At 30.9% G+C, this 14,969-nt stretch overlaps 1 protein-coding gene across 5 annotated transcripts in view; it reads left to right on the top strand.

The window, feature by feature from the left end:
* LOC118186075 (DNA repair protein XRCC1-like) overlaps positions 1-14,969 on the top strand; it is a 101,352-nt gene that overhangs the window by 38,592 nt on the left and 47,791 nt on the right. For all 5 annotated transcript variants that reach the window (XR_004757706.2, XM_035356081.2, XM_035356082.2 and 2 more), the window contains exons 3-6: positions 2,346-2,504; positions 2,862-2,948; positions 11,248-11,350; positions 14,139-14,224. Coding sequence is in view for 4 of the 5 variants with exons in the window: in XM_035356081.2 (XP_035211972.1) it covers positions 2,346-2,504; positions 2,862-2,948; positions 11,248-11,350; positions 14,139-14,224 (435 nt within the window). In the remaining variant the exon portion in view is untranslated. The remainder of the gene's footprint in view (positions 1-2,345; positions 2,505-2,861; positions 2,949-11,247; positions 11,351-14,138; positions 14,225-14,969) is intronic.

Below are 14,969 nucleotides of genomic sequence, written 5' to 3'. Positions count from 1 at the left end.
AACAGCTGCCATGCCTGTCTTACCCATTAGGTGTGGAGTCAAATTGGGCTTTGGATGACAGAAATGGGCAACTCATTCTATGCTGCTTCAAGTTCATGCCGCACTTCATCAACTGTATTATTTGGAGAGGAGTGGCGAGTCAGTCTCTCAGCAAATCATGACCAGATGTTTTCAGTGGGTGACAGATCCGGAGATCATGCAGGCCAGGGCAGCAATAGAATACCCTGTGTATCGAGGAAGGTCAGAACACAACTTGCAACATGTGGTCTTGCATTATCTTGTTGGAAGATGTCGTTTGGCAGGCCTCGAAGATAGGTCACAACCACTGGATGTAAGATGTCAGAAATATACCAATCTGCATTCAAATTACCATCAATCTGCACTAGAGATATGCATATCGTATACCCAATGTCTGCCCTGCCAGGTACAGGGCTCCTGTGCCAATATCAAATGCAAGCAGGTGACGTGTGCTCTCCTTGGAGTCTCCAGGCATGTATACAGTCATCAGAATAGTGCACCTGGAATCAGGACTTGTCTAAAAAGATTACATTGTGCCACTCCTTTATCCAGCTTTGTTCATTTGGTGCACCTTAGTTGTCATCTCTCTCTATACCGCATTGCAAAGGGAAGCCGTAGTAATGGTCCCCGTGCTGATAGTCAACACTGCTGCAAACATCGATGCACCGTACGAGAGAATATCGGACGTGCTGCAAACATGCCCATTTCCTGAATAATGGTCCATGATTTGGTGTACAGTTCTGCAGGGCTGACCTCCCACTATGCCTGTCTTTTCTGGTAGTCATAGAAGGGCATTGAGCTCATGCATGCCGTTCAGTATAACCCTTAGCAACCCAACGAATCCATATTCGTGTGACTGTGTTTGGATGTCGAACCAGTGCGACGGGTGATATCACAGAACACTAATCCACTCTTTCGATAGGCAACGATCCTGCCTTTATCGAATTCCCACACTTGCTGGTAAACATTTCTTCTTATTGGAGGCATAACACAATATTCTGAGCAAACTCCAACCTTATAAAGGACCTTTCGGAATAAGAAATCCACTACACAACTTTTCTTTTATGCAGTGCTTCAGATGTCATTTCTCCCTCCTGTGTCGTCTAAATGCGTTGAAATGCTAATCATTTGCATATCCCACCTCTTCTTCCTTTCATGTGATTTTGATGTTTGTCAGATCATCTTTTTCTGGTTTTGCAAATTTAATGGTCAGCAGTGTATATACCAGAGAAGAATCTCTTGACCAGATAAAAGGCGAACATATATTTTGGAGGATTCAGAAATAATTTGTTTTCCAGGTATAATAGAAGTTTGAAATATTTAAGATCACTATATATGTTATAGGAAGTGCATTAAGAACAAAATTTCCTACTGCTTAGAACATCAGGTAATAAATTGAAAATTTACCTACATAACTGCATAAAAATAAAAAAGAAAATATATATTTAATTGTAATAATTTTTTTTTTGCTTGAATTCTAAATTATGAGCATCTTAGCTGATTTTTAGAAATGGATAACAATATCATTAAAATCAATTATGTGTATATTTATTCACATTGTATTTGTTGTTTACCTTTCCCATGATGAAATTGGGTAGTCTGATGTATGCATTGAGCATGCAGATTATTTTTTCACTATTTGTGTAATGATTCGAAATGCAGATAATCAGCTGAGTGGGTACTAATCAATTGTAATTTTTCTATATGTTTTGAGCAACATGTGCCTCTCAAAGTATAAATAAATAATTAAGTTTACTTTTTGTAAGTGTTAGTGTGTCTTTGTCACAACTTCTTACCAAAAATTGCTTCATATTGAATGTAGTGATTTCTTGAGATTTAGATTCCATGCTGTACCTTTTTTTAATTAGCTGCTGATATTTTAATTACTAATCAAATCACTTTGATTATCAAGTAATCTTTTAAGAATTAATCTTTGAAATCCAGAAAAGTCTGACACGTGCATATTTTCTTTATAGCTTCAGATTACCTTTCTACTATGGTCTTTAAGAAAGGTTATTTTATTTTAAAACTTTTTAAAATCATTGAAGTATTTCTTTTTGATATGCTAATAAAATGTCATGTAATTTTTATAAATGAAGGTAAATTGTATTATTCCTTGTGTTTCTGAATATTTCCAATGCCCTTTTTTTTTTTTTCTTTTTTCTCTTGATAAATCAGGGAAATTAAATGCTTAGAATTTATATGTAACATCCACTTAATATGCATTTTCATTCTACACAAACAAACATGCAATTTTTGCTTTGCATTTAAATCTTACTAAGCATTGACTTATATTTCAAATTACTATCAAATCATTTTTGTATTAGGTTTTATTAGTGGCTTCATCTTTCATGAGCCCATTAGAAAGTCGAACTGGAACCCACACAAACAGAGTTCGGATGTTTGGTCCTGATAAACTGGCTCAGAACTTGAAAGATGAAAAATGGGATTGTGTACAAGTTGTGTGCACACAGCCCTTTAATAAGGTATGACTGATTTTTTGTTTTAATACCTGGAAAGCTATTGCAGAACTATTTGTGAAATTTCAACTGTATATTTAAAAGAAATATGAGATTTTATTTTTGTGAATATATATGAAATAAAAGTATACATTAAATAGTTCAGAAAGAAAAATATGCAAATTTTACTTCATGTATAAAATGTTTAATTTGGCTTATCTAAATCCAGCACAAAAAAATTAATAAACTGATTTGATTTTACAAAAATCTACAATCATTTATGACAAAAAATATTTTCTTTAAGGGTAAATTCATATTGTATCTAATAAAAGCTTTGTACCTCCTCTGTTGTAAATTGTTCTTAAAAGGAATATTCTTTTTTAGAATGCAACATATGGTTTAACATTCATAAAATTTCATTCTCCTCCTGAAAAATCTGAAGAGCAACCAAAAGAGCCTGAAACAAAAGCTGTAAGTTTTTATTATTTAAAAAAAATTATAATTAATATCAGTACAAATTATGTATCCTAACCCTAATATTGTGAATAAAGTGCAGTGAAATTTATTTACCTTTGGTGGTATTATGTTCTGCTACTTTTACAGCATTGCATGTAACACTTAGAGATTAATATATTATAAATATATATATATATATACAATACATAGTCCGTAATCCGGACTCGTTTGGACTTCGGTTTTTCCGAATTATAAGATCATCAATTAAATCTGGTAAGATGGCATGCAGGAATGATACAATTAAAAATATGAAATCGTAATTTATGAAATAAAGAACAGTTATGATCTAAAGTGTATCAAAATTTACAAAAAAAAAAAAAAAAAAAAAAAAAAAAGTTTAAATATTTATTTGTTTACTTTATTAAACATTTCTTTCAATGTAAGTTGTTTAAGATGCTTCCACAAAAAAATTCAAAAAGTTCCTTTTTCTTGTGTCATATATAGTGGACTTTCCAATGCCATACTTCTTGCATAATTTTGATAGGCCTTTATCCATTTTTTGCAGTAATTTCACTTTTTGTTTAATGGACATCGAAACATGCTCTCGCTTTGTAGATCCTTTGGCAACTCCAGAATTGGAAACTCTTTTTGACATAATCGAAAGTTCAAGCTTAATTTTTATAAAATTATTCTAACAGTCTGCAAAAAATAATAAGCCGGATCCAATTAGAAGATTAAGGAACAGCGCAATCTGCAACATTAACTAAAATATATAATTAGATAATTTTAGCCTGGCTAATACTGTCTGTTATACATTAAACGCACATGCGTAAACGCATAAAGTTTGTAGCTTTGAGGTCCGGATTATAGATCATTCCAGGTTATGGATGTCTGGATTACAGACTTTGTATTGTATATATATGCACTTGAAGGAAATAAAAGAATAAACATTTAATTGATAAATTCCTGTGCTAAAGCTTTAAAGAATTTGATTAAAAGTGTATAGTTCAAAAAGTAATGATTTTTTAATAGACTATTCTGTTTGAGGAAAAGTGTGTAGATACAATAAATTGTATCTATAAACTCGAAGTAAAACATTTTTTTAACCCTGAGATGTAAACTTATCTTTTAAATTGTTATTAAAGCTAGAAAAATGTAAGAATTGGTGTAACCAGTTGAATTAAAGATTACTATTATTTTCTGCGCTTGTAATTCATAGAATAGCAAATGACATGTAGGGGTAGTCGTGTAATGTCGAGAAAAATGAAACCTGTTGTTCGGCACTCAATTAATTGTCCCAGTTAAATACTAACCCCTTGAAAAGTTCTATTTGAAACATTAAACAAAGGGTGATTAATAGTTTATTAGTGTTACTTCTTTTTTTTTATTATTATTTAATTTAACTAATTACACCAATTTTTGCATTTTTTTAACTTTAATAGCAGTTTATAAATGGTAATAATAAAGTAGCATCTCAGGCTAATTTAGCATTTGACTAATCTAATTTAGCATCTCAGGCTTAAAAATTCTTTTCACTTCCAGTTTACAGACACATTTTATTGGACCTACACATTTTGCCTCGGATAATTTATTAGAAAATAATTACTTTTGAACTATGTATATATATATGAGATTTTGACAGTCGGGCACATGAGTGACGAAACTTGGCATCAGAGTCCAGGTGAGCGAAGCTTTAGTAGATTAGTGAAGCAAGAAGTATGAGAAAAGACATGAAGAAAGACATCCAGGACTTAGCTTACAGGCTTTAACTATGCCCTATCATGAGTCATGATCTTTCTCATATAATTATAAAATTTTTGAATTATATAACTATGATTTATAAGTAAACATATAATCTATAACTAAATTTAGAACTACAGTCAAAAGTCGTTAATTCGGACACCCATAATCCGGAATGATCTATAATACGGACCTCAAAGCTTCAAACTTTCTGCGCATGCGTCACGTTGATGCATTTACGGCCTTTATGGCTGAGAATATGCTTGTGCGCGTGCGCAAAATACGTTTACGAGTGCACGTTTAATGTATAACGGACGGTATAAGGTAAGCTAAAATTATTTAATTATCTATTTCAGTTAATGTTGCAGATCGCGTTGTTCCTTAATCTTCGAATTGAATCCGGCTTATTATTTTTTGCAGACTGTTAGAGCAATTTTATAAAAGTAAGCTTGAACTTTCGATTATATCAAATAGAATTTCTGATATATATTTATTAATATGTAAATGATCTACAAGGCGAAAGTATGTTTCGAAGTTCATTAAACAAAAAGTGGAATTGCTACAAAAAATGGATAAAGGCATATCCTTTGTTTATCTAAACTTTAACGTTTGTTTATCTAAACTTTGTTTATCTTTAACGCGGCTGCGGCGCCGTGCAATGAATTGGAAGTTGATCTATCAGCACTATCCTTATCTTCAGGGCAGATGTTTTTATTTTATTTGGCTTATAATTCCTTATTAAATGTAGTATTTCATCTCGATGTACTCCATCTTTGATATGATTTAAATCAAATTCCTCGTCATTATAATTCGCTTCCGATAGCGAAGAAAGTGACAGAGGTTATTGAAAATGAAAAAATTCAGTTGACAAATTAGTCGGTATTCTCGACACAGCAATTATAGGACTTGAACAGCGGAACTTTGTAACTGAACAAGAACTTAATGTCTGTTTAAAGAATTAAAGAGAATGTATTTTCACATAAAAAACGAAGCAACTTAAACAACTTACATTGAAAGAAATGTTTAATAAAGTAAACAAATAAATATTAAGCTTTTTTTTTTTTTTTTTGTAAATTTTGATACCCTTTAGATCATAATTGTTCTTTATTTCATAAATTACGGTTTCATATTTTTAATTTTATAATTTCTGCATGCCATCTTACCAGATTTAAACTGATGATCTATAATCTGGAAAAATCGATAATCTGGAATCGCCGAAGTCCCGACGAGTCCGGATTAACGACTTTTGACTGTATAAGACAGTAATATATGGAAGAATAATACTAAATAAATTACATGCATAAAAGTCCTCAATTTTTCTCAAAATGGGCATTGAGAAGCTTGTAAAGTCCTTTTCATCGAATGAAGGTACTGGTGAAGTTTCTTGATGCCAGTAAGTCCACAAGATAAAAATAAGCTTGCAGATATTATGCACTTTGTTCAATGAATGTAGTTCCATAATAATTTTTGAATAGGAGATGTTTAAAATTTTTGCGAGGAACATTTTTTTTCATATAAAACTTAGAAGATATACAATTTATGCATAATATATTACGTGCATTCATTCTTCTCATCATAGGTAATTAACAATACATTGACATATTTTAAAGTAATTTAAAAATTCAATACAAAACATTATGATATAATACCTTAAGAAAACAATTCAATATAAATCTCTAATAATATAATGTAATATTTTATAAGACAATAACACCTTGAATAAATTCTTTGGCATGTCCTCTCCAACAGATCAGCATGATTAGTTTGCTGATGGTTGGAGGGGTGCTAGGTACAAAATATCAAAAATCCTCCGTTGCCTAATAAAAGGTAACTAGTTTTTGGCACTGTACATTGTATCAAAGTGTTTTTGTAAAAATACAAAATCCTACAAAATTAAAATTTAAGACAAATAACTTGTATGATCAAGTTAGTCTTTGCTAGAATTTTGCAAACTAGAAATGAATATTGCCTTACAACTAGATAAAAGAAAAAAAAAAAATTGTTACAAAATGTTTGGTTTTCTAAAATTATGTGAAAAATATAAAAAGTCAAGATCGGGAAAATAACTGGTCATAGTTAGGGTTTAAGTCTAAATCAGCTATTAAAAGGTCATAATCAAGTAAAATCTTAATAGAGAATTTTGAAAAATTAAAATTAATTTTGGACAGAGATAGGAATTCCACTAGTTCTAACAGATAATTTAAATTAACTTGCTGGATTAAAAGGTCGTAGTCTAGTTGAATGAACAATTTCTGATTTCTTTTTAGTTAAAGGATTAGGTTTATCAATTTCATAAGTAACTTCAGAATATTATTTTAGAATATTGTAAGGTCCTGAAAATAGAGGAGAAAGTTTATGTGTATTAGGATATTGAAATTCTTCATTTATTACTTAATCACCTATTTTAAAATTACTAGGTTTATAATGAGTATCATATCTTTCTGTATTTACATTATGATAATCATCAGATCTTTTTTGAGCTATTTTTCTAGCTTCTTCTATTGTTGGATATAATTTTTGTTTTTGAATTAAGGAATCATAAGGTTATTTTCCATACATTAAGTATGATGGTGAGAATTTTGTTACAGAATGATCTTTTTTGATCTTCCAACCAAACGTCATCCAACCATTCTTCCAACTCATAAAGTCCAAAATTTGTAGTAAATACTAATTTTTCAGTATCTTTTTCATTTAATTTTATATGCCAATAGCCTGATGCTAAATCCAATGTAGAGAAAATTTTTGCATTTGTAATTGATCTAATACAGCATCAATTCTAGGAATGAGCTCAAAATCAGTTTTTGTAATTTGATTAAGCTTTCTGTAATCAATACACAATATAGTTTTTGCCTGTTCATCATGCTTATAAGCTAAAGTTACAGGAGCAGCATAAGGACTGTAAGAAGGTTTAATAATTCCATTATTTAACAACTCATCTATTTGCTTCTTAATTTCACTATTATCTTTGGGAGATGCTCGATATGGTCTATAGACTATTGGTAATTCAGAAGTTAATACAAATCTTGGGGGAGGGGTTCAATACTGTTTTCAAAATAATTATCAGACTTTATAGTATTAATATCACTTTTACATACAAAATTTACACTATTTTCTAAATATTTACCAGGTTGTTTAGCATTGATATCATTTTCACATAAAAATTATTTTGAAAAAACTTATCTAATTTAACATTTTTACTCACCTTTTCCTAAACTGATAAACTTGATAATTATAAAAATTTAATTGTAATTTGAACAGTGAAATACAAGATGAGGATAATAATAAATAATTTAAATTAGAATTTACCACATAAAATATTACATCATTAGTGAGTTTACCTATTTTAAATGATATTTTAATAATGTTTTCTACATGAATCTGACTAGACAGAGAATATAATCTTCAACTTGATTTATCTTCAACTTGTTCAAGTTTTGTACCAATATCCTTAAAAATATTGTAAGGAAGAATATTTACCTGAGAATTTATATTGTAAGGAAGAATATTTACATGTCTTGAAAGTGACTGCAACATTCTGTTGTCCAATTCGGACATTAACTTTAAAATTTAACTTTAAAATAAAATCATTTTTTTTCTGTTAATTTTTTAGCACCATATTATAATTACTTATCGAAGGAACTTGTTGATAACTAAGCGCCCTATACGGATATTGAGAAGGCCAGGAAGGTACTTGTTGATAACTAAGTGGTCTGTACGGATATTGAAAATGCCGAGGCCTATACTGATTTGGTTAAAATTGCCTAGCAGAATATCTGGGTAGAGCTTGCCTCGGAGCAACAAATCTGGAATCACTTCTTGCACTTTCGACTCCGTCCAGTGACACTGAAATTGGGAAAAGTTTTCAAGCCATCTCGATCCATTCTTTTGGTGTATTTATATTCTGGATAGTGAGCAGCATCCACTGTGCTTCAGGAAGACCCTGGTTGAGGGCTTCGACCATTGTAGCATCAGTTAACTTCCAATTAGATCCATATCTTAATTTGTTACGAAAATAGAGGTCAATATTTTAAAATTTTTCATATGTGAGAGACACAAAGTCATTAAATGTCACTGGAATTATAATTAAATATAATAATTTTTTTATAATAAATGAATAAATTTTTGCACTGGAAAAATATGTTCTGAATTTTTCTTTTACTGCTTCCCAGTCTTTGTCTAAACACTCGCGAAAGGATTTTCAGTGTTGTTGGGAAAACGAGGACTAAATTTAGATCTAATATTAGTGATGACACATTAGAAAATCTTTTATTAGCGAAAGCAGGCCTATGTGGCAATTGCTATGAACAAAATTATGAAGTTTCTTTCTTAAAGAAAGCAAAATCTGCCACTGTTTATAACATTTGTACGAAAACTGATTAAAGCATTTTTTCCCCCTTAAACGATGCAAGTAATAAAAATGTTTTTTATGTGTAAGGTATTTTTGTGTTGCTTGCATTTAAGAATTAGTTACTATTTATAGTTAATTCATTATTAAAAACTATATTTTCATCATTTAAAAAGTTTTTTAACATTGTGAAAAATCTCCCGATTTCTTAAAAAAATCTCCTGATTTTTTAGTGTCATAGGTTGGCAAGTATGATATAGGTTGGTATGCATACCATGTTAACCATCTGAAAAAGGTACATCTTAAAAAAAGACATTGAAAAGTGTTGTGAAACATGTTGAGTATAGTTTATGTGAAAAAAAATGAAAACCTTTCTTCATTACATTTTTTGAATAATTTGAACTCAAATTTCATAAATTTAATTATTAATTTATTAATCACTTCTAAATTATTTAATGGCTTCCATTTTAAGTGCAAAATATCAGTCTTGCTTTATTCACATCTGTAAGCAGGGCTAAAGAAAGAGAAGGGCTGGGACATCCCTTTGAGGGAAACAACGCCAACATGTAACCCTCTTGGGGAGTATACAGGATGTTATGTGACATAACTGAGTTTGCCACCTCACAAAAGTGTACACCTTTGTATACAAATACCAGTTTAAAATATTTTCATTATTTTATGAGGCTGCATAATAATGCTGATGATCCATAATAATGCTTTTATAATAGTCATTGCAAAAACTTACAAAAAATCTGATTAACTAACTCATTCCAAGTGTTAATTGAAGCAGGAAAGTAAAAGAAGCAAAATTTGTTTCAAATTTATGTAGTATGAAATCTGCTGTTAGTAGTAATTATAGATGAAAAAAGCATTTCTAGCAAATATTCTGAAAATGTACTTGTATATTTATATTTAATTTTCCCAATTTCCCAATTTTTTTGGAAATTATTTTTTGACAAGCATCAGAAGCATTATTTGCACAAATATTGGTTGTTTTAATGATAAAGAATTCTTCATAAATGAAGGAATTTATCAATGTTTTTTTTAATGGGTTACTATTTACATAAAAAATAACTGTGAGAAAATGAACAATATTTAATGTATATTCAATCTTAAAAATTAGTTTAAGCTTATGTTTTATGTGTACTATAGTTCAGTATGCCATAGTTATATCACTAGCTTAGATATAAATATATATAATTTCATGATCTAAAAATATCGACTTATAGTATCTATTATCCAATTCTTCAGAGATTTTTGATTTTTAATCAAATACTTAACGAAACTGAAGGCTGAATAAGATACTCTCAAAATAAAAGATTAGCAAGAAAACCAAACTATGTCACCAGTCTCTTCCTCCGGTTTCAGGTGCGAGAAGCCGAAGATCCAGCCTCTTTAGCCCTGATCTGTAAGGGCATTTCATATTATACATTCATTCTGTTTTTTTAAAATATTATTTTTGTATGTGTTGAAAATTATTTTTCGCTCAAATAATTTCTGGTGATGAACATTCGGACTTTTATAACTTTGTCAGAAATTTTGGATGGCCTGTCCGTAAGTTTAATAAAAGAAGAGGTATTTATAATATATACTAAATTCAATTAACATGGAGGAACTAAAATTTTGAGAGCTAATTTTTTTAAAAACTACTCGTGCGATTTTTACAAAACTTGGCACTTTTACATAATTTGAGTTGTAGAATCAAAACATGGGAAACAATTGGTATGTCATTTCAGAAAATGTCCAATTTTTGTGTCAAAATACCTATGTTAGAACAATGCTATATATAAATCTAATGTATATCCTAAGTCCTGCTTTTGAGACATGAAAAATGAAAGTTGAATTTTGTCAATTGGCCCAGTAGAACGGAAGTTATAGAACTGCCTTTTTTTTTTTTTTTTTTTTTTTAAGTTTTGTGCAGTGTACATTAATTAATTTTATTTTCATTTTATTAAAAATACTTTTAGATAAAATCTTTCCTTCCATATTCAGGATTTTCTCAGTATAATAGTGTAAAAAGATTACAAAATAAAATAAGCCAAAGGACATATAATTTAGAATATCTGATTAAATATTAATATATGTTGCATCAGAATCATATTATAGTTATAATCTTGTGTTATAAAGTGAATTTGGAAACTCTTTTTAATTAGCATGGATGCACAACATAGAAACCTGCGAGCTGTCACTTCCTACAATTTGCTTATCATAAATGAAAATTTTTTTCAGGCTGTTGGAAAAATGGGTGCTTTCAAAATAAAATATGAAGATGAAGATATTCCGTCAGTTGGTTCATGGTTTGGGAAGCGACAGAGCTTTAGTAAAATTTCAAGTAATATTTCTTTTGTAGAATATAATATATTTTTGTATGATCAATAATATTTTTTACTATGTTTCAGCATATTTTTTTTTTCTTTTTTTTTGGGGGGGGGTATAGCTTTACAGAATTCTTCAGTATAGTTTTTAACTAGAGTGAATTATAAGAGACATAATTTAAAGTCAGCCTTTTAATAATATTATTTAGGCTGAAGTATATTTTAATTCCCCTCAATCAGTAATTATTCTTCAGTGAAGTTAAGTTTTTTGTGGTGTAACCAGTAAGAAATTATTTTATTTCCATTGATTGAGTAATATTGTGTTTACTTGCCTAGCTTCCTTTTTTTTTATTCATCAATTTTATTCTTGAAAATCAAGAGGGGGGAAAAATACATGCTATATGCCATTTCTGAGGGAAGAATTTAATGAAACTTATATATGGTTAAAAAGTATATATGAGTAAATTCTCATTATTACCTTCAATTCTATTTAAAAAAATTTTTTTTTTCATAATATCTACAAATAAAAGCAAAATTTTTTGTTCAGCTGCGTAACTTTAAGCTAGAGATTATTATTTCTGGTAAAAGTAACAACAAATTTTAAAAGGAAGTAAGGCTAAAGAAAATTGTAGATAGTCATATTATTTTTCTCCCATAGTGGACTCCTCTGCTCCTATGAAAAGTAAAAACTTCTTATATTACCAGCGCAACATCTTTTTAAGATTAAATTTGTGAGGAGGACTATTTTTTATACTTTGTATATACACTCACTTCCAAAAGTTAAGCATGAAGTTGTAAAATGCAAAAAAATCAACAAATACTGCTTTGATTGACACAAAATTCGGCAGGAAAGTAGCATATATATTTATGCATAAAACAAAATCAATAATTATATACGGAAATGAAAACAATAGTAAATTTTTGTAAGTTATCAGATAATGACATACTGGAGACTTAAAAACAGAATTAATGTATAAAGTAAAATAAATGGCATAAAATGAAAAAAAAAAAGGACATTAATAGGCTATGTGGTCCCCCCTCATCTGTATACAAAGTTTACACCTTGTGACCATGCTTTCAATTAGGTGGTCAACCACCGCAGAATTAAGCAATCACCATTCTTCTTGTAGAGCAGTTTCCAGCTCAATAAGAGTGGCAGGAGGTGGGAAACGTGAAGATAAGCACGGCCGAGAGCTTCCTAAAGATTTTCAATGGGATTAAGGTCGGGCGAATATGCTGGCCACGCCATACGCACAATCCCTTCACTCTCCAGGTAGTCATCGACGATATCAGCTCTATGGGGATGTGCGTTATCATCCATTAAAACAAAAGTAGGGAAAACTGCTGCAACGTACAATCTCATAATGGGTTCTAGGACTTCATCTCGATACCGGACAGCCGTCAAAGAACCTTGTTTAAAGACGTGCAGGTCGGTGCAGTGTCCTAATGAAATCCCTGCCCACACCATAATGCTTCCGCCTTGGAATGCGTGATGTTTTGGGACTGATTGTGTGTTCATTCTTTACGCCATATCCTTATACGCTTGTCATCTGGCTCCAGAGCAAATCTTGACTCATCAGTAAACATGACATTCCCCCAGTCAGACACATTCCAATTGACATGTTCCCGGCACCACTAAAATCGTGCCCCTCTTGATTGGACGGATAGAGGAACACAAACTCAAGGTACCCGGAAGTACAGTCCACTCATATGTAATCTTTGGCATACAGTAGCTGCAGATATCACCTTACCAATGGACGCTGTAACCATAGATGTCACACGTGTGGAGGTCACTCTGCGATTCTGCTTGGCTACAATAGCAATATATCGATCTTCCGCAGGGGTTGTAATCCCTGGGCAACCGGCCACGGGCCTTTGGACAGCTGTCCGTGTGGTTTGGAATTGTTTCCATAAATGTGAAATAACAGAAGGATGAATGCCCAAGAAAAGAGCAACATCTGGGATCAACTGTCCTGCTTCAATGTGACCCACAGCGCTCAGAATCTTCCATTCGTCTTCTGGAAATCATAGAAACACGTATGTCTTGAAACGAAATTGTATGAAAGTTTTAAACACCTTCTATCAGAACTTACAATCAACTTCTGTAACCCTTTGTAAAGCTGGCTTCATATAAGACTGCCTTTTTTGCATACTTCTTGACATGAAAGCGCGATTGGCTGTTACCTAACATATTTGCATACTTTCATCTACGTCTGCAGCGAAGTGCATCCTTTTCAATTCTGATTGGCTTCCGGAAATTAGCATTTTCCTCTCCGTGCTTAACTTTTGGAAGTGAGTTTATATAAAAATATAGAGTCGCATGAAGTTTAGTTACACAAAGATTTTCAAAATTTAATTCATCAAAGATTATCAAAATTTAATTCATCAAAGATTATCAAAATTTAATTCAAAAGATCATGACATTGTATTTAATATAACTGGGCAGATTGGCAAAAGCTTTTATTTTCAAATTGAAACTTTAAAATATGACGTTTTTCTAGAAAATAAAGGAAATATTAGATGACAATACAGTGCAGTAGTTTGAGACTATACATGATAAATTTTGCTGCTTTCTTTTCAGCTAGGACCAAGAAAGGGTCAGTTTGTATCAAATAATAAGATGCTGGTTTAACTTTGCTACTTTCATTTTGCTTATGCGGAAGTGCAACAGGAAGTGAAAGCACTTTTATTACAAAGGAAGTTTCTCCTGTCAGTTTTAGAAGTGCTTCTGTAATATACAAAACCTTAAAGTTTTGTTTAATACTTTGCATCCTTCAGATTTATATCTGCTATATTTGTGTATAGGTCCTGTTTCAAGCCAGGATTCACCATCTTATGCAGCAGCAGTTCTTGCTTCCTCTGATGTGTCACCAAAACTGTCAGGCTCCCAGGTATGTTTTCATCCTCTGATTGAATTTTTTTCTAGTAGTTGATAAGCTCTATTAGTTACTAAGCTTCTAGTTTACTAATGTTTATAGTATAGAATGTATTCTAAAATTTTATTGAGAACCTCGGGAAGGGAGGATTTTTTTTTTTAGTTTAAGGGTTGCGTCATAGTTTATGTACAAGTCTTAAGAGACTATGAATTTTGATCATTCTGGATTTTCCTGAGTATACCATGCTCTATTAGGAAGATTATTAATTAATTTAGAAAAATGATTTTTGGTTGAGAGATAAACCATTACTTTCTTCACTTCATTATTTGCTTCAGATTCTTAAATTGCCTTTTATATACTTATGTAAGTAATAATCTGAAAAAGTGAGAACAAGATGATAAGGGAAAATTTTTTAAGTTGTTTTTTTGGGAATATGACTAATTGCATGAGCATAATGTGACAATTATCATTGTTCTATAACAATGTAATGCATAGTTTCTGATAATAATATAGCCATTATTTTTATTTTGTAACTTTGTAATGTCTTGTGTAAGATTGGTGTAATGACATAGTGTGTGATCTACTGCTTTTAGTCATTTATCTTGCCATTTTATGGATTTCATCGCATGTTTACATATGAAAGTTATTGATTTTTTAAAAAAATTTTTGAAGTATAAAATCAATGAACTTTTGTGTTATTTCACAGAAGCATGGTTGAGACAGTATGACTATTTTGTTGCCATGCTGTATGACATTTGTA

Source organism: Stegodyphus dumicola, chromosome 1, assembly GCF_044657685.1.
Source record: "Stegodyphus dumicola isolate Sdum_Otavi_A_Nest chromosome 1, ASM4465768v1".
Lineage (NCBI taxonomy): Eukaryota > Metazoa > Arthropoda > Arachnida > Araneae > Eresidae > Stegodyphus > Stegodyphus dumicola.
The sequence above is the reverse complement of the archived record's forward strand: the minus strand, read 5'-3'. Positions and strand labels throughout refer to the sequence as shown.